Source organism: Apium graveolens, chromosome 4 (assembly GCF_009905375.1).
Source record: "Apium graveolens cultivar Ventura chromosome 4, ASM990537v1, whole genome shotgun sequence".
In the NCBI taxonomy this organism is placed as follows: Eukaryota; Viridiplantae; Streptophyta; class Magnoliopsida; order Apiales; family Apiaceae; genus Apium; species Apium graveolens.
In genome coordinates, this window is record NC_133650.1 from 201,401,076 (window position 1) to 201,427,350 (window position 26,275).

Below are 26,275 nucleotides of genomic sequence, written 5' to 3' on the forward strand. Positions count from 1 at the left end.
AATAAATTTGGGTTTCATCCTACATGGGTGGACAGAGTCATGACGTGTATAAAGACTGTGTCATACAGTTTTTTGCATAATGGTAATGTATTTGCTGAAGTAATTCCACAGAGAGGGATTAGACAGGGAGATCCCATATCACCATACTTGTACATTCTATGTGCTGAGGGATTGAGTGCGAGTATTAGAAGGTATGAAGAAACAGGGTTGATACATGGGTGTAAAGTGGCAAGAGGTGCTCCGAGTATATCACATCTGTTGTTCGCAGATGATTGTTATTTTTTCTTTAGAGCATCACAGTCAGAGGCATCCATCATGAAAGATATATTGTTGCGGTATGAGAAGATATCAGGGCAGGCAATTAATTATAATAAGTCCAGTGTTATTTTCAGTCCTAATACTTCTATACAGGATAGAGTAAGTGTTTGTGAACGATTGCAAGTTCAGGAAAGTGATAAGCCTGGTAAGTACTTGGGCATGCCGATGTGTATAGGGCAGAATAAAACTGAGGTATTTGGGTTTCTGGTTGATAGGGTTGAGCAAAAGTTGCAAGGGTGGAGTAATAGAGAATTATCGAAAGGAGGCAAACTTATGCTGTTAAAATCTACTGCACAAAGTATACCAAACTTTTGGATGAGTTTGTTTTTAATTCCAGCAAATTTGTGCGAGATCATGGAGCGTAGAATGAATGCATTCTGGTGGGGGCATGGGAAAACTGGGAAGGGGGTGAAATGGACAGCTTGGGATAAGCTGTGCAGGCCAAAGGCAGTTGGAGGGCTGGGGGTTCGGGATTTAAAGAAGTTTAACTTGGCTATGTTGGCTAAGCAAGGCTGGAGAATCTTACGTGAAAGTAATCCTTTAGTCTCGGCAATTATGAAAGCGAAATATTTCCCGAATACTGATTTCCTGAATGCACGGTTGGGATCGAATCCAAGTTATGTGTGGAGGAGCATTATGAGTGCACAAGAAGTCATTAAAGGAGGAACAAGAAGAAATATTGGCGATGGGATGGATACAAATGTCTGGGGTGTACAATGGTTGCCTGATGCGGTGAATGGGTGTTTAAGTTCATACATGTCAGATCAACTACGGGAGAGTAAAATCTATAACCTCATGGATATGGAAGGGAGAGAGTGGGATATGGATGTTCTTCGTGAGTTTTGTAATGATAGAGATATGGAACTTATTAGGAGAATCCCAATACCTATGAACAAATGTAAGGATACTTGGTTTTGGTTTTTAGAAGAAAGTGGGCAATTTTCAGTTCGAAGTTGTTATAGGTGGTTGCAAGGTGAGTATAATACTGGAAATTTAAAGTTCTGGAAACGTTTGTGGTCTCTTAGAATGCCTGGGAAGGTGCTAAATTTCCTTTGGAGAGTCTGCAGGGACTGTTTACCGACTATGCAGGCGTTACAAATGAAGAAAGGAAACGTGGATGCAAGGTGCCCTTGGTGTCATAGTAATGTAGAAACCGATACTCATGTATTGTTTGCTTGTGAGTTTGCTCGTACAGTGTGGTTCAGTGCTGGTTTACAATAGTTTGTACAAATATCATAGGGTGACACGGCAGCATCGATCATCATGAAGGCGTTTGATGTATGTACAAGGGAGCAGTGTGTATTGTTAGGAATGATATGCTGAGGCTTATGGAACAGGCGGAATAACTGGGTCTGGGAGAAAGCAAACGGGTCAGCGTTTGGGGTTAGAGCTTCGACAATGAATTTACTGCAGGATTGGCGTGAGGCACAGAAGAATGGTAGAAAGGCGAGTACAAAGATTGCATCAGGGGTCCGAATTTGGAATAGTCCACCAGAAGGATGGGTGAAAATAAATGTTGACACTGCAATTTTTCAGGATGGGAGTATTGGTATAGGTAGTATCATACGAGATTCTTCTGGCCAGTTTTTGAGTGCAAGATGTAGGAAAATGGTTGGGGCATGGCAAGTAAGGGAGGCAGAGGCTATAAGTTTGAAAGAAGCCATGTCGTGGGTGAAGGAAATGAACATCAACCACTGTGTTTTTGAGACAGATTCGAAGAGCTTGGCAGCCGCATGTAATGGGAAACCAGGAGAAGCCTACTTTGGTACTATTGTTTTGGATTGTATCCATATAATGAAGCACATTGATCACGTGCTAGTCGATTTTGCTTATCGGTCTGCGAATACTGTAGCGCACGAGTTAGCAAAATCTACATATTCTATGTCAGATGTGGGAGAGTGGCATGTCACTCCGCCCGATTTTATTTCTCATGTACTGCAACTTGATAGTATTTGATTATTGCAAGTACGATTTTTTCAAAAAAAAAAAAGGTCATAATTCCGTGTTTTAGTTTGTAAATTAAAAACTTAATTATCATGACATGTGAATCCAATTTGCATCTTTGTTATTTTAAAATTTCAAATAATTTTTTATTTCCTCTTCAAATTATTCTAACAAAATTTTCAAATATTTGGAATTTTATAAATCGAATCGAATAAACCGAAATAATTTGATTCGGTTTGTGCGTAAGTTTATTTCGATTCGGTTAGGGAAAAAAATCTAATTTTAATTTTCAGTTAATTTTATTTGATTCTATTTATAACCGAAACAACTGAATAATTTTATTTGGTTAAATTTATGACCGAAACAACCGAATACTAGATCCCGTCCGGTGCACGCATTTAGGCATTTATCTGGGACATCACAACTTTGAAATATGTACGTACAAAATGCCACTGCCTTGTTGAAACTTGAAACTAAATTCTTATCCTGGTTCTTATGGTCCGACAACAATCCAATTATAGGACGCCCATCAGAACCTTAAAACACACAAGTTATGTCTGGTAGTTTGATTCCTATACTAGCTAAAGCTACTGGGGTTGTTATTACCGGAGTTGTCACTACAGCTCTGGTCTCCGCTGCCATTAAAATCAATTACCAGAAGCACAAGGTCAATCCCTTCGACTTCATTTTATGAATTATTTCCTTGTTTTTCTTTTTTTGTAATATAGTTTAAAAATTGAACTGTGCAGATTAGAAATGGGAAAGAATGTGGGGTATGTAAAGGAAAGGGGTTTTACAAATGCAAACTATGCAAAGGAAAATCAACAATAGAATGGTCACCACTCTATGATCCTGTTGTTATTAACCCCTGTCTTTGCCCTACTTGTGATGGAAATAAGTTACTACCCCCCCCTTCTCCTTACTTTTCTTTTATTCAATTATGTTTATATGTTTGTGTTCTTATTTGATACTGGGATTTTTTTTTTATTTTTTTTGCTAATAGATATTGTTGCGAGTTTTGATGACAGGGTTCAAAAGTGTCTCAACTGTTTAGGGGATTGCTATGTTTAGAGGTATTGTTTCTGACACAATTCTTTGTATTACTAGGTGCGATAAGTTCTTTTATTCTTATTTTTGTTATGCGGTGTTCAGCGTGTGTTAGAAAATCATTCTGCTTAAATCAGAGCTCAAAGCATATATACAATGTGCGATTTTTATTCTGTCAATGCTATCTCATAATATGCTAGCCAAAGTATGCAGAGAGCACAATGCAGAAAAAACAGCTAGTGTTTTGATAGCTTTAATGAAACATGCATGTATTAGTTTGTGTCTGATGGATGAAATTTACTATGGAACAATATTTAAAGTTTCATTGGGCGATTACTTAACCCAGAAAAGGAAAACGCAAAGTTTCAGTGACCATTTTTTTCGGCCACAATTTTATATATTTCCTTTTCCATTTTTTTGTAATTCAGTTAAAAAATTCCGGGGCTTTGCCATTCCCATCTTTTGGAAACTTTTCTTTGATTCTTCTTTTTTCTACGATTTCTTGAATACTGTTCAACTTCTTGAATAAATTTCCCAAGCTCCAGGTGTTGATGGAGGAATTTGGTATCAACAAAATTTGAGGTTCGTAGCCGTAAACAAGATCTGTGATGGCGGTTCTTTGTCGGAAACGTGAACAGTAGTCGGTGGATCCGATGAACAGTATTCGTCGGAAAAGATGAACAGTGTTTGGTGGTGTTGATTATTGGGGGCTGAGATTGCTTAGGGTTAGTGGTGGCTCCTTAGGCTCTCGCTTCTCCCCCCTTACAATCTGCCTACGTACCCCTATTTATAGGGGATCAAGCCCACGTAGTTCTTGGGGAACAAGAAACCTAATGGGCTTCGATTTCCTATCCCGAGGCCCAGTAGGAAACCTACTGAAAACCGTCTTCTACTAGCTTTAGAAATGTCCGCCGATGAGGCCCAACCACAAAGGCCCAAGGCTTGTCCGCGGCTTCGAGACTTCACGGATAAGGCATCTCCCTGACCAAGGATAACCCTCCGCTACCAGCTGTTTCTCTAGTCCGCGGACGCAGGTATAGCCGTGGTTCACCCCAAATGTTGGACGCATCCTTGTCCCCCGATAAGGAGCCCCTACCAGATTGCAGGACAAGTGATCCCAAGCTTTTGGGTGCAAAGTGCAGGATACTCCAAAGTCTCCCAACGAGGACACCCGTTGACTACAGAGACAGAGCTCCCAAAGCACACACCAGATTTCACCCCACATCCCCAATGAGGACACCCATTGACTACAGGATGAGGCCTTCAGTCTAGGCATACCCCTGGAGGTCTCTGACCACGGACACCGCCTTTCCTGTAGATATGCTACAGGAAGGAGTTCTACAATAGAGTACCTGCATCAAATAGGTTAGTAATAATAATCTCCCTCTTCCGAGAATCATCCAAAGAACCCGTCCAAGTAACCATGTTGAAGTCCCATCCAAGCTATTTTTCTCACTTAGGGCGCGCCATAATACCTTAGGGGATAGCTCTAAGAATCAGTTGAACTCCTTTTTTCATATATCAATAGGGCGCGCCTTCTTCACCAACGAGGGCGCGCCTTGATTATGTAACGCGCCAACATTACTCTTTTCGTATGCATAAGGGCGCGCCTCCCCATACCTGTAGGGCGCGCCTTCTTCATTTGTAGTAAAATAGATGCCTTATCTTTTTCTTAATTTTAGGCACCGACATCCCAATTCTGACCAATTGACCCGGTTTTGACCCGAATAAAGTTTATACCAATTTTTGGGCATAACAACTACCCCCCAAATTCCATATGCCATTGAAAATGGGATTGGAATTTTCAACCCCCCTAGCAAACTTTAAAATTTTGTAGGAGTATCTACCAATTTGAGGGTATGCCTTTACGAACTTATTCATTCCTCTTTCTTCATCCTGCTATATTTCTTCTTTGAACATAATAGGGCGCGTCTCATGAATTATACAACAACTTTTACACCCCCCAGCGTAACATCTGCTTCTCATCTTTATAGCTTTAACCTTGGCGTGTCTAAAGAGGTTTACCACTTATGCACCATATCTCTAAGCTTACATGAGCTAACTCTGCGTAAGAAACAAGAGAAATTGTACAAAAGTGTGCACCTAACTTACCTTGGAAAAACACAATCCATTAACAAAGATTTGAGAGTTTTCTCCAACTTTTTCATCCGAATATTGATTTCTCATGGGCGCACCTTAAACAGAAAGGGTCATTATTAGAGGGCGCTTTCTAAGGGAAGGCATAACCAGAATAAAAGACCAGTTCTCTGATATTCAAATAATAAGTAATCTTTGATGAAAGGAGGACGTGTTTTGTTGGTGAGAGTGATCCTTCCATGAACAACACAATACCATTCCATATTCGATTTCTTGCTCCTTGTCAAATCATAACTCTAAATCGTTGATCTCGTCTTTTCCACAAGTAGTGTGATTCATTTTAACTCAAAGTCAAAATCTTTACGATCATCTACAATCATATATTTTTAGAGGGCGCGCCCTTTTTAGTGGCGGTGTCTTCTTCAAATAAAATTATCTGTGAATTAGAGGGCGCGTCCTCTTTACGAGGAGCGTTTTGCTAAAAAAGGTGTTCATCCTTGGAGGACGTGTCCTTTATATAAGACGCGTCTACCCTGATAAAGGTAATTATCCTTGGAGGGAGCTTCCTCTGTAAGAGGCGCGTCTACCTCGATAAGGGTATTCATTCTTGGAGGGGGAAGACACATCTACCTCGACAAGGGAAATCATCTTGTCGAGGGCGCGTCCTCTGTTAGAGGAGCATCTACCTCGACAAGGCTATTCATTCGTGGAGGGCACGTCCTCTGTCAGAGACGCATCTACCTTGACAAGGGAAATCATCTTGTCGAGGACGCGTCCTCTGTCAGAAGAGCATCTACCTCGACAAGGGAAATCATCTTTGGAGGGCGCGTCCTCTGTCAGAGACGCATCAACTTCAACAAGGGAAATCATCCTTGGAGGGCGCGTCCTCTGTCAGAGACGCATCCACCTCGACAAGGGAAATCATCTTTGGAGGGCGCGTCCACTGTAAGGGGAACATCTACCTCGACAAGGGAAATCATCCTTGGAGGGCGCGTCCTCTGTCAGAGACGCATCCACCTCGACAAGGGAAATCATCTTTGGAGGGCGCGTCCACTGTAAGGGGAACATCTACCTCGACAAAGGAAATCATCCTTGGAGGGCGCGTCCTCTGTCAGAGACGCATCCACCTCGACAAGGGAAATCATCTTGTCAAGGGCGCGTCCACTGTAACAGGAGCATCTACCTCGACAAGGGAAATCATCTTGTCGAGGGCGCGTCCACTGTAACAGGAGCATCTACCTCGACAAGGGAAATCATCCTTGGAGGGCGCGTCCGCTGTAACAGGAGCATCTACCTCGACAAGGGAAATCATCCTTGGAGGGTGCGTCCACTGTAACAGGAGCATTTACCTCGACAAGGATCTTCTACAGAATCTTCATGTAATTAAACCAAATCAAAGATCAATATTCTTAGAAGGCTTCTATCTTCTACAAAGCTCAAGGGATGCCGAAACCATCTCATGTAGAAACATCTCTTGGGCATCTCACGAAGTGTCATCCAATAAAGGGCATCTCACTCTCAATATTTTTCTGAGGGCGCGCCTTAAAGAAAGGGCGCGTCTTGAAAGACAAGAAATTAGTTCTAGTCGAGCCATTCTTCAAGTACTAATTATGACTCATCTGATCATCAAGACATCTTCATTGAAAACTTCCATTTTTCTTCTGAGTGCGCGCCCTGGGAGGGCAATTCTCCACTGAATGTTTCACATGCAGAGGGCGCGCCTTAATAGATTGTGATACTGTGCTTCGCAAATCATGAGATTTTTCCCAGATAATATTTCCCACCTGCAAGAAATATAATTAATATGGAACTTTAAATGGTACCTGGAGGACGCGTCCTAGAGGGACGGACGTGTCCAATCAGCGAACTCTCCTGAAATATGTTGGAAGTCTCCTGGGCCTCAGATGTCTTCATCAAGGCGCGTTCGAAGTGTTTGTGGGGGTCTCCGCCGTGCTAAATCTCTTTCACAATATTCTCCCTGCACAAGTCCTAGAAACAATTAACAGAAAACACAACAAAACTAGTCGAGTGTTACCTCGAGGAATCATCTTAAACGGCGATGGCTAGCTCATGGTAGTAATGCCTTCTTCTTGAAGTGTTCTCCTCCCGATCCTCCTCTGATTTGCTCCTGGTTAAATCCTCTAAACTGAATAGTGTTTTCAAATATTCTAAATCAAATAGGATTCTTCAGTCTTCTTGTTGGAATAGGATTCTCCAATCTCCTTAATGGAATAAGATTCTTCAATCTTCTAATTAGAATAGGATTCCCCAATTTTATATATCGAATAGGATACTCCAATCTTCAAATTAGAATAGGATACTCCAATCTTCTAATTATAATAGGATATTGCAATCTTCAATACCAAATAGGTTTCTCCCAATCTTCTAAACCAAATAGGGTTCTCCCAATCTTCTAAACCAAATAGGATTTTTTGGAAAAATTCGCAGCTACTGTTTTCCTCTATTTTCGGACTGCTCAAATTTTATTCTCGTAATCATATCATCTCCGAATTAAAGAGAATTCAACAAGTTTCGCGTAGACTGTAAGATCGTTCAAATCTGACTTACGGAACTCGAGATACGGCCCAAACAGTGTAAGCAAATCGCTTAATCCATCAAATCCGAATTTGCCATCCAACATCGCTCCTTCGTGGCTATGGCTGCAAACTTCAACCTCCATGGCTGGATATCATCATCCATGGATCTCCCTCGTGGCCGCGGATACTACACCCAAATCTCCTTCGACCCCAATGCTGAAAACAGTTATTCACGGATCTCCTTCGTGGCCGTTGTATGCAACTCTTCCGTGGCTATCCTTCAATTCTTGCGTCAAAAAACCTTCATCGTGACGAGACATCTCTTCCTCCTGAGATTTTGATCTTGATTAGCCCCTCCTAGCGCCAATTTGTTGACGGAGGAATTTGGTATCAACAAAGTTTGAGGTTCGTAGCCGGAAACAAGATCTGTGATGGCGGTTCTTTGTCGGAAACGTGAACAGTAGTCGGTGGATCCGATGAACAGTATTCGTCGGAAAAGATGAATAGTGTTTGGTGGTGTTGATTATTGGGGGCTGAGATTGCTTAGGGTTAGTGGTGGCTCCTTAGGCTCTCGCTTCTCCCCCCTTACAATCTGCCTATGTACCCCTATTTATAGGGGATCAAGCCCACGTAGTTCTTGGGGAACAAGAAACCTAATGGGCTTAGATTTCTTATCCCGAGGCCCAGTAAGAAACCTACTGGAAACCGTCTTCTACTAGCTTTAGGAATGTCCGCCGATGAGGCCCAACCACAAAGGCCCAAGGCTTGTCCGCGGCTTCGAGACTTCACGAATAAGGCATCTCCCTGGCCAAGGATAACCCTCCGCTACCAGCTGTTTCTCTAGTCCGCGGATGCAGGTATAGCTGTGGTTCACCCCAAATGTTGGACGCATCCTTATCCCCGACAAGGAGCCCCTACCAGATTGCAGGACAAGTGATCCCAAGCTTTTGGGTGCAAAGTGCAGGATACTCCAAAGTCTCCCAACGAGGACACCCGTTGACTACAGAGACAGAGCTCCCAAAGCACACACCAGATTTCACCCCACATCCCCAATGAGGACACCCATTGACTACAGGATGAGGCCTTCAGTCCAGGCATACCCCTGGAGGTCTCTGACCACGGACACCGCCTTTCCTGTAGATATGCTACAGGAAGGAGTTCTACAATAGAGTACCTGCATCAAATAGGTTAGTAATAATAATCTCCCTCTTCCGAGAATCATCCAAAGAACCCGTCCAAGTAACCATGTTGAAGTCCCATCCAAGCTATTTTTCTCACTTAGGGCGCGCCCTAATACCTTAGGGGATAGCTCTAAGAATCAGTTGAACTCCTTTTTTCATATATCAATAGGGCGCGCCTTCTTCACCAACGAGGGCGCGCCTTGATTATGTAACGCGCCAACATTACTCTTTTCGTATGCATAAGGGCGCGCCTCCCCATACCTGTAGGGCGCGCCTTCTTCATTTGTAGTAAAATAGATGCCTTATCTTTTTCTTAATTTTAGGCACCGACATCCCAATTCTGACCAATTGACCCGGTTTTGACCCGAATAAAGTTTATACCAATTTTTGGGCATAACAACTACCCCCCAAATTCCATATGCCATTGAAAATGGGATTGGAATTTTCAACCCCCCTAGCAAACTTTAAAATTTTGTAGGAGTATCTACCAATTTGAGGGTATGCCTTTACGAACTTATTCATTCCTCTTTCTTCATCCTGCTATATTTCTTCTTTGAACATAATAGGGCGCGTCTCATGAATTATACAACAACTTTTACACCCCCCAGCGTAACATCTGCTTCTCATCTTTATAGCTTTAACCTTGGCGTGTCTAAAGAGGTTTACCACTTATGCACCATATCTCTAAGCTTACATGAGCTAACTCGGCGTAAGAAACAAGAGAAATTGTACAAAAGTGTGCACCTAACTTACCTTGGAAAAACACAATCCATTAACAAAGATTTGAGAGTTTTCTCCAACTTTTGCATCCTAATATTGATTTCTCATGGGCGCACCTTAAACAGAAAGGGTCATTATTAGAGGGCGCTTTCTAAGGGAAGGCATAACCAGAATAAAAGACCAGTTCTCTGATCTTCAAATAATAAGTAATCTTTGATGAAAGGAGGACGTGTTTTGTTGGTGAGAGTGATCCTTCCATGAACAACACAATACCATTCCATATTCGATTTCTTGCTCCTTGTCAAATCATAACTCTAAATCGTTGATCTCGTCTTTTCCACAAGTAGTGTGATTCATTTTAACTCAAAGTCAAAAACTTTACGATCTTCTACAATCATATATTTTTAGAGGGCGCGCCCTTTATAGTGGCGGCGTCTTCTTCAAATAAAATTATTTGTGAATTAGAGGGCGCGTCCTCTTGACGAGGAGCGTTTTGCTTAAAAAAGGTGTTCATCCTTGGAGGGCGCGTCTAACCTGATAAAGGTAATCATCCTTGGAGGGAGCTTCCTCTGTAAGAGGCGCGTCTACCTCGATAAGGGTATTCATTCTTGGAGGGCGCGTCTTCTGGAAGAGACGCATCTACCTCGACAAGGGAAATCATCTTGTCGAGGGCGCGTCCCCTGTTAGAGGAGCATCTACCTCGACAAGGCTATTCATTCGTGGAGGGCGCGTCCTCTGTCAGAGACGCATCTACCTTGACAAGGGAAATCATCTTGTCGAATGCGCGTCCTCTGTCAGAAGAGCATCTACCTCGACAAGGGAAATCATCTTTGGAGGGCGCGTCCTCTGTCAGAGACGCATCAACCTCAACAAGGGAAATCATCCTTGGAGGGCGCGTCCTCTGTCAGAGACGCATCCACCTCGACAAGGGAAATCATCTTTGGAGGGCGCGTCCACTATAAGGGGAGCATCTACCTCGACAAGGGAAATCATCCTTGGAGGGCGCGTCCTCTGTCGGAGACGCATCCAAGTCAACAAGGGAAATCATCTTGTCGAGGGCGCGTCCACTGTAACAAGAACATCTACCTCGACAAGGTAAATCATCTTTGGAGGGCACGTCCTCTGTTAGAGACGCATCCCCCTCGACAAGGAAAATCATCTTGTCGTGGGCGCGTCCACTGTAACAGGAGCATCTACCTCGACAAGGGAAATCATCTTGTCGAGGGCGCGTCCACTGTAACAGGAGCATCTACCTCGACAAGGGAAATCATCCTTGGAGGGCGCGTCCACTGTAACAGGAGCATCTAGCTCGACAAGGGAAATCATCCTTGGAGGGTGCGTCCACTGTAACAGGAGCATCTACCTCGACAAGGGTCTTCTACAGAATCTTCATGTAATTAAACCAAATCAAAGATCAATATTCTTAGAAGGCTTCTATCTTCTACAAAGCTCAAGGGATGCCGAAACCATCTCATGTAGAAACATCTCTTGGGCATCTCACGAAGTGTCATCCAATAAAGGGCATCTCACTCTCAATATTTTTCTGAGGGCGCGCCTTAAAGAAAGGACGTGTCTTGAAAGATAAGAAATTAGTTCTAGTCGAGCCATTCTTCAAGTACTGACTATGACTCATCTGATCATCAAGACATCTTCATTGAAAACTTCCATTTTTCTTCTGAGGGCGCGCCCTGGGAGGGCAATTCTCCACTGAATGTTTCACATGCAGAGGGCGCGCCTTAATAGATTGTGATACTGTGCTTCGCAAATCATGAGATTTTTCCCAGATAATATTTCCCACCTGCAAGAAATATAATTAATATGGAACTTTAAATGTTACCTGGAGGACGTGTCCTAGAGGGACGGACGTGTCCTAGAGGGACGGACGTGTCCTAGAGGGACGGACGTGTCCAATCAGCGAACTCTCCTGAAATATGTTGGAAGTCTCCTGGGCCTCAGATGTCTTCATCAAGGCGCGTTCGAAGTGTTTGTGGGGGTCTCCGCCGTGCTAAATCTCTTTCACAATATTCTCCCTGCACAAGTCCTAGAAACAATTAACGGAAAACACAACAAAACTAGTCGAGTGTTATCCCGAGGAATCATCTTAAACGGCGATGACTAGCTCATGGTAGTAATGCCTTCTTCTTGAAGTGTTCTCCTCCTGATCCTCCTCAGATTTGCTCCTGGTTAAATCCTCTAAACTGAATAGTGTTCTCAAATATTCTAAATCAAATAGGATTCTTCAGTCTTCTTGTTGGAATAGGATTCTCCAATCTCCTTAATGGAATAAGATTCTTCAATCTTCTAATTAGAATATGATTCCCCAATTTTATATATCGAATAGGATACTCCAATCTTCAAATTAGAATAGGATACTCCAATCTTCTAATTATAATAGGATACTGCAGTCTTCAATACCAAATAGGTTTCTCCCAATCTTCTAAACCAAATAGGGTTCTCCCAATCTTCTAAACCAAATAGGATTTTTTGGAAAAATTCGCAGCTACTGTTTTCCTCTATTTTCGAACTGCTCAAATTTTATTCTCGTAATCATATCATCTCCGAATTAAAGAGAATTCAACAAGCTTCGCGTAGACTGTAAGATCGTTCAAATCTGACTTACAGGACTCGAGATACGACCCAAACAGTGTAAGCAAATCGCTTAATCCATCAAATCCGAATTTGCCATCCAACTTCGCTCCTTCGTGGCTATGGCTGCAAACTTCAACCTCCATGGCTGGATATCATCATCCATGGATCTCCCTCGTGGCCGCGGATATTACACCCAAATCTCCTTTGACCCCCCTGCCGAAAACAGTTATTCACGGATCTACTTCGTGGCCGTTGTATGCAACTCCTCCGTGGCTATCCTTCAATTCTTGCATCAAAGAACCTTCATCGTGACGAGACATCTCTTCCTCCTGAGATTTTGATCTTGATTAGCCCCTCCTTCTAGCGCCAATTTGTTGACGGAGGAATTTGGTATCAACAAAGTTTGAGTTCGTAGCCGTCAACAAAGTTTGAGTTCGTAGCCGGAGACAAGATCTGTGATGGCGGTTCTTTGTCGGAAACGTGAACAGTAGTCGGTGGATCCGATGAACAGTATTCGTCGGAAAAGATGAACACTGTTTGGTGGTGTTGATTATTGGGGGCTGAGATTGCTTAGGGTTAGTGGTGGCTCCTTAGGCTCTCGCTTCTCCCCCCTTACAATCTGCCTACTTACCCCTATTTATAGGGGATCAAGCCCACGTAGTTCTTGGGGAACAAGAAACCTAATGGGCTTAGGTTTCTTATCCCGAGGCCCAGTAGGAAACCTACTGGAAACCGTCTTCTACTAGCTTTAGGAATGTCTGCCGATGAGGCCCAACCACAAAGGCCCAAGGCTTGTCCGCGGCTTCGAGACTTCACGGATAAGGCATCTCCCTGGCCAAGAATAACCCTTCGCTACCAGCTGTTTCTCTAGTCCGCGGACGCAGGTATAGCCGTGGTTCACCCCAAATGTTGGACGCATCCTTGTCCCCCGATAAGGAGCCCCTACCAGATTGCAGGACAAGTGATCCCAAGCTTTTGGGTGCAAAATGCAGGATACTCCAAAGTCTCCCAACGAGGACACCCGTTGACTACAGAGACAGAGCTCCCAAAGCACACACCAGATTTCACCCCACATCCCCAATGAGGACACCCATTGACTACAGGAGGAGGCCTTCAGTCCAGGCATACCCCTGGAGGTCTCTGACCAGGGACACCGCCTTTCCTGTAGATATGCTACAGGAAGGAGTTCTTCAATAGAGTACATGTATCAAATAGGTTAGTAATAATAATTTCCCTCTTCCGAGAATCATCCAAAGAACCCGTCCAAGTAACCATGTTGAAGTCCCATCCAAGCTATTTTTCTCACTTAGGGCGCGCCCTAATACCTTAGGGGATAGCTCTAAGAATCAGTTGAACTCCTTTTTTCATATATCAATAGGGCGCGCCTTCTTCACCAACGAGGGCGCGCCTTGATTATGTAAGGCGCCAGCATTACTCTTTTCGTATGCATAAGGGCGCGCCCCCTCATACCTGTAGGGCGCGCCTTCTTCCTTTGTAGTAAAATAGATGCCTTATCTTTTCCTTAATTTTAGGCACCGACATCCCAATTCTGACCAATTGACCCGGTTTTGACCCGAATAAAGTTTATACCAATTTTTGGGCATAACTCCACGCTTGTTTATGTAATTGTCATGATTTTAATCCATTTTTAAGGTGTCTGCAGCCAACCACAGTTGGTCTTTGCATAGGGTAGAAGCTAACAGAGTATACATTTAAAAATATTCCCGGTGAAAAATTCACAGATCTTACCAAGATTATCAGAGTAATTGCTATTATTGTAGTAATATATAATGTGCGATTTGTAAAGGTAAAAAGGTTTTAAAAATGTAAATTATGCAAAATTAAGTGGAAGCCACTATGATCCTCTTGTCATTAACCCTTGTCTTTTCCCTACTTGTGATGAAAATAACTTGGCAGTTTATCTCTATCAGAAAATTGGAAACTCTTTTAAAAAAAAAATTGTGCCGTGTTTGTTAAAGGGTTTAGCGCCGTCTCAAATGTTCGGAAAATTGCTATGTTTAGAGGTATGGTACAGGACATAAATCTTTTGTATTATAATTTGAACTAAGTTCCAGTATCATTGCATTGCAGGATTGGTTAATTTATTTAGTGCAAGTCCTCCTCGTATTGTAGACATCTACCTAAAACTGTTTTTGCATTTCAATGATTGTATCGTGTTACTCCATGTGCTCTGAGGACGTTATGTTTAAATTACTAAAAATGTTTAATGACTTCTATTAATGGTTCATAATCTGACGGGGTACCTGTCTGGCCTAAATTGGAGCTTAAAACAAAGAAAGGACGTTGAATTCTTATCCTGTCTTTCAGTATATGCTATCTAATCATGTACTACACCCTAAGTATGCAGATTGCAGAGAGCCCAAGGCAAGCATAAAAATAAAGCATTTTATGATAACTTTATGAAACAGTGTATGTCCGATCGATAAAATAAACAGTGAAAAGTATTTTTTAAACTTCTACGCTTTTTTCTTCTTTTTCTAATTTCTGTTGAGCAATTACTTAGCCCAGAAAAGATGAAAGATTCAGTGAGCATTTCTTATCTGCCATGATCAAAATTTTCCTCTTCCAGATATCCAGTTTTTTTGTTCTCAAGTTTCATTGAAATGTATCTTTTTAGAGCTTCAGCATCACCAATTTGTTTTTATTTTTTGTGCTTTTGTTTGATTCCTCTTTTTCTTTAATTTCCAACACATTGTTTGTCTGTCTAGATATATTTTCTGGTCCAGATACTTGTTCAAGTAATATTCATGATTATGATTCGTAGAATAATTTTACATATAATCTTGAATTCGACAACTGTGAAAGTGATATTTGCCGCCAACTGCACTAGGTCTTTGCATAGTTGAAGAAACTAATGGAGTGTACATTTTGTAATAATCTAGGTGACTGATTACCTGTTTTCCAGATTTTCTATACAAATATGCATGGAAACTTTAAAGAGAAGTTTTTCATTCAAATGTATTATTAATTTATTAAAGTTAGTGCTAATATTGAAGCACTGGGTTTGCACTTTGCTATTAGAAAGCTCGGTCATTTTGAAGAAGCCGCTTTAAGGCTAATAAGTGGGAAGTGCTAACTGCTTGTTTCCAGGCTATTTACACTGCTTTTGAGATAAGGAGTTGATCTTAGTATTGTAATGTTCAATTTTGGATCAACAAAAATAAGAATGACCGATTATACGGAAGATTTGTAATTCTCAAGAAGATGTTTGGGAATTTAATACACTTGCACAATTTGATGTCAGCAGGACTAGAGTTTTTCGTACTATCATGAAAAAAAGTTGCTTATTGTTGACTGCTGACTACTTGAATTGAACTTCTTTATCTTAAAAAAATATTATTTGCTTATAAGTTGTGTCAATGCTTGAATATTTATTATGTTATACTATTTATATTTCTTTTTGTAAAGCACGCTCTTCGCTTTAAACCTGCGCTTGAGTGTTGGAAACCCCTTGTTCTCCGTTCCAATTTTCTCTTTGAACAAATATGGTTATGCCAATCTAGGCTGCATCTGGCATACTTGCATTTCTGATAGTTTATATGAAAAGGTATATTTCCTTCCCTTTATTTGTGTTACCCATGAGGTATACTCATTTATTTAAGATATGAGAAAATGTATTTCTAGTGAAACATAGGGTAGTAGTTAAAAATTTTAAAAACCTCTGGTTCCATTATCTCTTGTTTGTAGCTTACACAAATAACTTATGATGTCAGTTGTTAGTGATCTTCATTAGGAATTTAGGATGGTCTAGCCTTTTAATGGAGGTATTATATCACTACGTATTTAAATATTGCTCTTTTAAGTTTTATGTTTTTTTATAGAGAATCTTCTTGTATTTTGGAACAGCAATAGTCAACTGATGGCGGTCAACGCTGGCAGGTCCAGTTATTTTCTTACAAGAGTAAGCATGACGTGTACTTCCTTTAGTCTGAAATTTGACATCAGTTAATCTTTTTTGTATTCTTTGAAAGTTGTAGAAAAGTTTTATAGCACTATAAAATTTCGTGAGCAGCATCACGTGCCATTACCTGTTTCAAGTTTTTCTGTGGATGAATTTATTTTTGAAGTAAATTGAGTACTATCACTGCCCTACAAGTACGTTTCACATAAGAAATGGTAGAAATCATTTTTTTGATTTGATTATATCATCAATGGTCTTCCTCTTAGAAATGTATCTCTAATTTTGGATAGAAGAGAGTAACAAGTTTATGATTAGTTGAAGACATTAATGACCATTCGGGCTTCAATGTAATGTTCTTATTAATATATGATGTTACATGTTGACAGAAGTAAAAAAAGGTCTGAACTAGTCATGGATATTATTTCTTTTCTTTCTAAGTATGCAAGTCTGTGGGAGAACAATGATTGTGAACTTAAATAACAATATTTTGCTCTAAATCTTTTGGATGAATATTATCAAAGTTTTGTTCAAGGTATTTATCTGTACGCTACGTAGTCAAGTTCACCACCCACTTCTGTAGTGATACACCTGTTCTATAATCTTGAAATTGGATGGTGGTCGAAAGAATTAGCAAATCACATCTTATACCCAGGTCTGGCAAATGAGTAGGAGTCGGTAAAAGCCATAGAATATATCTAGATGCAGTAGTTGTAGAATGCCCTTACTTGCAGGTGGTTTTCCAGATCTTGTTTTCATCGTTGATATACTTTTTAAAAATACAATAACTTAGCAAACAGATGAAAATATTATTGAAACTCGGTGGTAGAATAATAGTGCTCATTATTATTCACACTCTCGTTTTTATTATACATGATAAAATATGGTACTGTAATCTTACATATATAACTTGATTAATGTAGTCTCAAGGTCTTTCTTTATTTATCAAATAGCAATTTGGGATGTGCCTATGATAAATTAAGTAGAATATTATCTGCAGGGGTGCATCTTATGATTTCTAGGTTCCATGATTATTAATTTATTACAGAAGCAATAGTCTTTCTGTATTACAGGTGTATTCTGTAAGAATTGATAACTTGGCCACCTCCGTGTATTGGTTTTGGAAAAGAAAATAATTATAACATATATTTTTTGTCCCCTCTCCTTGCGTGTTTCCTGAATCAAACATCAAACAGTGCTTAACTGTTCCAAAATAGACAAATGTCTTGAACTTCATTTATTTTAGATTAGATAGAATATGGAGTAGGAGCATGGAGCACAATTATCAATAAAAGTGGAGCAACCTGAATTTTGGTTATGAGATTCGAAGCAAGTAAAGCGTATAAGAATAAGACGCTCAAAACCATGTCTGTTGTGTTTGTGATATTTACATCTTAAGAAAAACTTTAGAAACATGCAATACCATGTGCCACGGCTTTTACTCTATTGGATAGGCAAATCTGTTCCTTACATGAGTTAGTATGCAAATCAAAGACTGGCCTTTTTATCTTACTGGGATAATGTAATTATATCATGTTCTGTGCTTATTCGTGTCGAGCTCTAAACTTGTACTTCTAGTGTCTGATTTTGCAACCCGGATCCCTTGGTTGTCGTATGTTTAAATACAGAATTGCAAATCTTTAAGCAACAATAGGTATCTACTCATTCGAAGGTACAAAGCAGCTACAATTTGGACATTAAAGTGTCAAATTGGCACAATACGGCTAGTTACTCATTTTTACACTCTATGCATCTAGTGATCTACATAGAGATTAACTAAATGTGATGTGTAACATGAAATTTCGAAGTTTATCGCTATGTCTTGAGGGGTTACTATGTCAGCCTCTAAATCTGTTGTGCCAGTTTTGATTCTTGCCATAACACACAAGGGTATGTGTTCAAACGTACATCTTTGTCAAATGTGATATTTTGGTCCTATCACCTTTGAACTTTGGTAAAAAAGCCAACACTCTTGGCTTTACACAAAGCGAAAATGTTGGTTCTAAATACAGACTTATGAAGAGATAGAACTTAAAAAAAAAAATGAAGAGAATTGACAAGAGGAAGCATGTATAGGGGTCCATTGATTGGACATTGCATGCCCATTGTGATATGTCCCAAAAGACACAAATGGCAATGCAGATGCTACATGGATGAGTTGCTGCAGTTCCACATTATACGCGTCCATGTTTTTATAAAAATGCTCCACTTCCATTTTGTTGATATTATCTCCCCTATAAATGAAATGCCTCCCAATCTTTGTTTAATGTATGTATGGTATGGATCTCTGTATGCATTGTTGGAATTGTCAGTCATATTGTTGTGGGAGATGGAGACTTGCAATCGAGATAATGTTTCTTGTGCTACCTATTTATTTCTACTTGATATCTTGTCCCTTTTCTTTGAATGTCCATTCTTAGTTAGAATTGATTTTTCCAGAAGTAAATTTTTATATTTTTTCATTTTCTTGCGATGGCTTTAATTTCCCTCATGTCCGAATCATACTTACTTTAGAGTTTAGAGGGGTTTTATTGTACATAACTAAAAGAAAATTGGGATCCCACACACCAGAGGTCTTAGTTTGATAATATTGGTTTATGTGCATTGCTCGATTATGCTATTAGGTTATGCACATTCGAACAATCCGCCTTTAGAATTACAGCCCGTGGAAGCTGTTGTTAATCACGCTAGAAACGCTAGAAAGACCTGAATAAGATCTTATACTCATTAACACTCCCCCTAAATCGTACAATATTTTTCGCTATGATTGACAATGACAAATATAACCAATACCAATATCAATAACAAATATTTAAATTAAATAAATGGGGTGGTGGGACTCAAACCCGAGTGACTCCCTAAACCGAGTTCTGATATCATGAAGTAACCAATTTTAAGGTGGTAGAGAAAGATCCGAAAATGATGTTATTAACATATACTAATTAAGAGTTGTAATATACGATTTCCTCTGGTCTAGAATGCATATAGTACTTTGAATTTGTTTGAAAATGTGATAGTTCGTGGAAGTTGTAATATACGATTTCCTTTGGTCTAGAAGGCATATAGTATTTAGAATATTTTGAAAAAGTGATTTAGATGCAAACATGTATTTGGAATAAATTTGGTATACATGATCTCTGAGTCAAAAGAAGAAAGGAGATAGTGTTGGTGGTGCCGGAGATTTTGTAGGAAGGGGGGAGAAGAATGTATGGGGCAAGTTATGGAGGGGATTGTGCATATCAATATGTATGCTGCACTGTCGTCCTACAATTTCTGCTAGTGTTGTTGTCCGAAATTGGAACCAAAAGCGAAGTTGATAAGATCTTTGCAGGAGGAGGGTAAGGTGAACAAAATCCTTGTCTTTTAATATGCTGCACGTATTACACATGGAATCTTGTCTGTTCCGTCTCACCTTTACTTATTTGCCACAAACACTAATCAAACTATCAATAGATTTATTATACATGAACAAAACAAAATTAATTCAGATACACTACAGCCAAATCAAATTAAACCTTGTTAAATATATTTCACTCTACTATTTGAAAATAGTGCGTTAATGGGAAACAGCAAACACTGACTTACTCTAGCATAAACTCTAATGTCTAATATCCAAATTAAGTTTGACGTGATCCACGAATTCGCATCAAAATCTATATTAGACTGTATGCGAAATTTTTTCGGGTTACGATCATTACTTGTCAGATCATAAACCTGTTTTGAAAGAGTGGAGACTGAGAATAGTATATTATCATGAACATGTTTTAAAAGACTGAAGAATGAGAATGGTAAAATATACATAAAATATAGTTTTATTTCAGAAAATGTAGAACAAGGGAAGGGACACCCAAATTTATCCTTTATCATGTGTCATATATATTTGCTTACCAACCTTGCGATGCACGAGTCTTGTTTAATATTTATATATTTTTATTTTTATTTAATGTAATTTTATTAAAATTCTATATAAATAATTAAATATTAAATAATGATTATATAAGTATACTTTGATTGTTTATAATTTCAAGTTAAGTTTAAATAACATAAATAATATATGATTGATGAGATCTATGTAAATGTTTGTTGTTAGTGAGATTCGAACCTGAAAACTTATATGTATCTTTATAAATAATAATATAAATGTTTGTTGTTAACGAGATTCGAACTGGAGAACTTATATATATTTTTATAAGTAATAATATAAATATTTGTTATTGACGGGATTCGAACATGAGAACTTGTGTAGTTCATTTTTTTTGTATTTGGATCTAACGGCTCTGATTATTTGACGAAGAAGATCCAACGGTCAAGATGGAAAGGGATAACCAAAATGAAGGGTTAACCAAACTACAAATTATACCTCATTCCGGTTATTATAGTATATATAATATATAGTAAAGATATAACATGTGTAATTCACGGGCTAATTATAACATAATATTATTATTTATATAATGATTTTTGTAAAAATAAAAAATTTATAAAAGATAATAAAATAAAATATGATAGGGAGTAAATAAATCCTGATTACGTAATTAATATTACATTAATTATACATGAATTGAGCTATAAGGCCAAATAAGAAGATGTATGACATTCAGACCAAAAAGGTTAACACATTGATCAGGCTTGATGGACCAGATCAGGCCTGATGGAACAAAGAAGGCCCAAAACCCTGAATGTTAATTAATTTCGTAATTAATTAATAAGGGAGAAAAACAGCTATTAAGATGAGTTCTAGTGGAGATATAAATCCTTGTAGATTGGCCTCCAAGGAACCTCATGGGATAAGAAATCAGCTTCCTACTTCCTAGGACTCCAAAATCCATTTTAATTCAGAGACTTGACCACCAAGTCTCCTATAACAAGTCCAATTCAAGGACTCCCAACATCTATATAAGGGGCCTCACCCCACAAATCAGAACTACGTTTTTTGACTTGATCCTTGGCAATCAGTAAGGTACGTAGGCATCTTGTTAAGCCAGATTGAGTCACGAAACACAAGAGCAGTCAAATCGAGCCTCGAAGCTCACGTTCCTTAGTAATAAATACAACAATTATATACCTTAGTTTTTAATCGGGTTTTAAATCAAGTCGGCCACCCTATTCGTCAAAATATCTCACTTAGACCACCATTTCCCACGGCGACTCATTTAAACCATTAAAAAACTAATATATATCACGCTGTTATCCTTTTCTAAAAAAATTAACAGAAAATGTTAATTTTTTAAAATTTCTGTTAGTTCAAGCAGAAACAGTCAGAAGTGGTGAGCTGGTAGTCCATGTATGTTCCATATTGGACTAACTATCAAGTGACACAACACAAGTGAAAGAAACCCTAATAAATTAAACAAATAACCCGAATAAACAAATAAACTGACATATTGGCGGGTTAATTTGGGGCTAAACAAAAACCCTAAACAGCGTGTTCATTCAATCGTCACTATCAACCATCATCCAATCGTCAATCGTATCTATCTTCAACAAAATATGGACACCAATTATCACTCTTTAACATCATTCGATAAGGTAATCATTTACCTTGATTTTACCACAACTCCAGAAACGTCTTCCTGGATTTTGGAAGTCCATACTGTTTTTGTATGTCTGCTATATATACAGAGGTCAAAGTGAAGTCAGTCAAGCTAGCCGTTGCTTATTCAAAGCCATGTCAGCTGACACATCAGCATCACCGTTAACTTTTTTTTTTATTAATATAACGGCGTGATATATATTAGTTTTTTAATGGTTTAAATGAGTCGCCGTGGGAAATGGTGGTCTAAGTGAGATATTTTGACGAATCGGGTGGCCGACTTGATATAAAACCCGTTTTTAATCCATAATATTTGGCGCCGACTGTGGGAACAACAACAACCATGGCGAGAACACAGAGAACAATTAGAGCCCTTGAAGGAGGAACACCAATGGGGACAACCTAAGTGATTTCATCAACTGCGGAGGTACCTCCTCATTCAACTTATGCAGCCACGCAAGGAGAAGCCCAGATAGGGGCAACTGAACCTCAGCCACAAGGGACGATTCCCTCGGCTACTCAAGGTACGAATCCCCAAGTTTAACAACTACAAACACCTGTGAATTCTCGACCCATTGGGTATGAGTATTCAACTATTGTGACTACTAACCCCCCATATGGGATGCCCCTTTACCCCGAGGTTGGAGGAAGCGGATATGCTGGGCGGAGTGAAGCACGAGGGCGATCGCCCCCTATATACAAGGTTTGGCTCCCATCCTTGAGGATCAGGAATTTTCTGGTCCTTACACTGAGAGAGACTCCGAATCTTCAGATGATGAAGTGGCCCCAAGAAGGAGGCGTGCTGGAAAAGAGCCGATGGCTGATAGTCGTCAACGCCCTAGGAGCACCCAAAGGACGAATTCCCAAGAAGTGCAGGAAAGGATCAGGGCTCATGAAGCTGAGATTCAAAGGCTGAAGCGCGACTTGGAGGCGCATCAGAACACCAGACCCCCACTACCTCCAAGGGGGAGGAATCCTCCCCCTATCATAGACCTGGATGGTCCAACACAGAGAAGGGTTGTTGTCCCAAGGGCTGATCCAAGCAATCTTCTTCCCCTTGGAGATCCTGATGATCCTACCCCACCATTCACTGAAGAAATAATGAATGCCCATATTTCAAGGAAGTTCAAGATGCCCACTATTAAAGCTTATGATATCACTGGAGATCCCACCAATCATGTCAGGACATTCTCCAATGCACTGTTGCTACAGCCCGTGAATGACGCTATTAAGTGTCGGGCCTTTCCTCAAACCCCGTCGGGTATGGATCAAAGGTAGTATAGTCGTTTACCCCCGAATATTATTGGATCCTTCAGAGAATTAAGTCAGGCTTTTATTAAGCAGTTCATCAGCGGGAGATTGCATGAGAAAAGTTCAGCATCCCTCATGAGCATTGTACAGGGAGCAAAGGAATCCTTGAGAGAATACCTGAATCGTTTTACAAAGGAGGTTTTAAAAGTCCCGGACCTTGATGACAAGGTAGCCATGATAGCACTGCAACAGGGAACTAGGGATGAATTCTTCAAGATGTCCTTGGCCAAAAGCCCCCCTGAAAGCATGTTGCAGCTCCAAGATAGGGCCGGAAAGTACATCAAGGTGGAAGAGAGCATGAGGAAGACCGTAGTGAGTAATGAGCCCGCTGGAGGCAAAAAGTGGAAAACTGACCTGGAATATATCGCTAAGGACAAGTATCCTAGAACTGAGCAAAACCCTGATTCAACCCCAAGAAAGGAGGACCTGGGCAAAAGTTCACTGAATACGCTAAGCTGAATGCTCCTAGCAGACAAATCTTGATGGAAATCGAGAAAGATCGAGATATTCGTTGGCCTAAGCCCTTGAAGGCTGATCCTGCCAAGCTAGATAAGAGCAAGTATTGCAGATTTCACAAAGATGTTGGTCATGACACCGATGACTGTAGACAACTAAAAGATGAAATTGAGTTCCTCATTCGAAAAGGAAGATTGAACAAACACACTGGAGAAGGAGGGGATAGGAATAATAATGGAAGAAAGAACTTTGAAGATCGTAGAAGGGACCAAGACGATCAGGGGCGGAATCCCCCACCTAGAGGACCGATTATAAATGCAATTTTTGGAGGGTCGCGACCTTGAGGGCCTGTGATAAACACAATCTTTGGAGGACCAACTGCTGCTAGATTATCCAGGAACTCCAGGAAAGCATATACTAGAGAGGTTATGCATATTGTTGGAGAAGCCCCGAAAAGGACCAGGATAGAAGTAACATTGGCTTTTGATGATTCTGACCTAGAGGGTGTGAAATTTCCCCATGACGAACCGCTGGTCATAACACCGATAATAGGAAATAGCCCGGTCAAGAGAGTCCTAGTGGATAATGGTGCTTCGGTGGATATCTTGCTCCATGACACCTTTTTAAGTATGGATTATATTGATTCTCAACTAACCCCGACCGATATGCCGATATATGGATTTGCTGGAGTAGAGAGCCCCGTGGAAGGGATAATCAAGCTGCCAACCACCATAGGTCAGTAACCAAGGCAAGCAACACAGATGTTGGACTTTGTGGTGGTAAAGGCTAGTTCAACTTATAATGCTATCATGGGGAGAACAGGGACACATGCCTTCAAGGCAGTCCCTTCTTCCTACCATTCAGTTATGAAGTTTCCCACCCGGAATGGGATTGGAGAAGAGAGAGGAGATCAAAAAATGGTTAGGAGTTGTTATGTAGCCTCTTTGAGGGCAAATGGAGTTGGGGGGCAAGTTCTGCCTATTGAAGATCTGGATATCCGAGAAAATGATGAGAAAAGAGGGAAGCCAGCAGAAGACTTGGTTTCAATTCCTTTAGTTCCCGAGGATCCTGAGAAGGTGACTTTCGTTGGAGCCACACTGGAGGAGCCCCTTTGAGGGAAGTTGGTGAAATTTTTGCAAGAAAATAGTGATGTGTTTGCATGGTCAGCAGCTAATATGCCAGACATAGACCCAGAATTGATTACTCACAAGCTGAATGTGGATCCAAATCGGAAGACAGTGAAGCAAAAGAAAAGAAGTTTTGCTCCAGAGAGGCAAGAAGCTATAAAACTGGAAGTAGAGAAGCTCTTAGAGGCTGGTTTCATCGAGGAGATACAATTTCCCGAATGGTTAGAAAACCCTGTAATGGTGAAGAAGGCCAATGGAAAATGGAGGATGTGTATGGACTTCACTGATCTGAATGACGCATGCCCTAAGGACTGTTTCCCGTTAGCAAGGAGAGATACTTTGATAGATGCCACTGCTGGGCATGAGATGCTGAGCTTCATGGATGGATTTAGTGGATACAATCAGATCAAGATGCACAAGGGCGACATCCCAAAGGTATCATTCATCACTGACTTCGGTGTTTATTGTTATCTTGTTATGGCATTTGGTCTCAAGAATGCAGGAGCCATCTATCAAAGGTTGGTAAATAAAATTTTTAAGGATCTTATTGGCAAGACCATGAAAGTTTATGTTGATGACATGTTAGTCAAGAGTCTAGTGAAGACTGACCATATAACCCATTTGAGGGAAGCTTTTGAGGTCCTGAGATATCATAAGATGATGTTAAATCCTACGAAGTGTGCTTTCGGAGTAGGGTCTGGAAAGTTTTTGGGATTGATAGTCTCCAAGAGAGGAATCGAGGCCAATCCCGATAAAATAAAAGCAATCCTGGACATGAAGCCCCCAAAAACTATCAAAGATGTTCAACAGCTCACCGGAAGGGTTGCTGCAATGGGACGATTCATCTCAAAGTCTGGGGACAAGTGTTTGTCGTTCTTCAAGTCCTTAAAGAAGGTTAAGGATTTTGTATGGAGTGAGGAAAGCCAGAAGGCATTCGAGGAATTAAAAAAATATATGGCCCATGCCCCGTTGTTGGCTAAGCCAGCTTTGAATGAAGTCTTGCACTTGTACTTGGCCGTTTCAGAGAGTGCCTTGAGCGCTGTATTGGTTAAGGAGGAACTGAAAATCCAGAAACCCGTGTATTATGCCAGCAAAATTCTGCATGGAGCTGAGTTGAATTATCCAACTATTGAGAAGTTTGCTTTAGCTTTGGTGATGGCTTCAAGAAAGTTACGTCCTTACTTTCAGGCTCATCAAATTGAGATTCTAACAAATCAGCCCCTGAGAAATATCATTCATAGTCCTAAGGCTAGTGGGAGGTTGATCAAGTGGGCAATAGAGCTGGAAGAATTTGACATCAAGTATAAGCCACGAACGGCAATAAAAGCTCAGGAGTTGGCTGACTTCGTGGTGGAATGTACCATACCCAATCAAGAAGTCAGGGGGCAGGAAGATACCATACCTCAAGACAAGGAAGTTGATAAGGAGGATAAAGAAAAGATGGATAAGGAGAAAGAATACTGAGTTCTCTATTTTGATGGAGCATCAAAAACAAA

The 26,275-nt window shown here is 40.3% G+C and overlaps 2 protein-coding genes across 5 annotated transcripts; both read left to right on the forward strand.

Moving 5' to 3' along the window:
• The first annotated feature begins 1,716 nt into the window (after positions 1-1,716).
• LOC141719275 (uncharacterized) lies at positions 1,717-2,274 on the forward strand. Its single transcript, XM_074521652.1, has one exon. It carries the CDS (start codon positions 1,717-1,719, stop codon positions 2,272-2,274), a length of 558 nt encoding a protein of 185 aa, XP_074377753.1.
• Positions 2,275-2,689: 415 nt separating this feature from the next.
• LOC141720548 (uncharacterized) lies at positions 2,690-16,549 on the forward strand. 4 transcript variants are annotated; one of them, XM_074523023.1, is made up of 4 exons: positions 2,690-2,929; positions 3,012-3,160; positions 3,291-3,335; positions 16,301-16,549. In XM_074523023.1, the coding sequence occupies exons 1-3, from the start codon at positions 2,816-2,818 to the stop codon at positions 3,331-3,333; spliced, it is 306 nt and encodes a 101-aa protein (XP_074379124.1). In that variant the 5' UTR covers positions 2,690-2,815; the 3' UTR covers positions 3,334-3,335; positions 16,301-16,549. The 4 variants fall into 4 exon arrangements, with proteins under 4 accessions (XP_074379124.1, XP_074379125.1, XP_074379126.1 ...); XM_074523024.1 differs by lacking the exon at positions 16,301-16,549 and adding an exon at positions 15,476-15,804; XM_074523025.1 differs by lacking the exon at positions 16,301-16,549 and adding an exon at positions 15,337-15,355.
• Positions 16,550-26,275: the final 9,726 nt, after the last annotated feature.

Coding starts and splice junctions, on each gene's coding strand:
- LOC141719275 (XM_074521652.1), top strand. CDS start 1,717: ATGAATTTACTGCAGGATTGGCGTGAGGCACAGAAGAATGGTAGAAAG.
- LOC141720548 (XM_074523023.1), top strand. CDS start 2,816: ATGTCTGGTAGTTTGATTCCTATACTAGCTAAAGCTACTGGGGTTGTT. Junction 2,930..3,011: donor TCAATTACCAGAAGCACAAG/GTCAATCCCTTC, acceptor TGAACTGTGCAG/ATTAGAAATGGGAAAGAATG. Junction 3,161..3,290: donor CCTACTTGTGATGGAAATAA/GTTACTACCCCC, acceptor TTTTGATGACAG/GGTTCAAAAGTGTCTCAACT.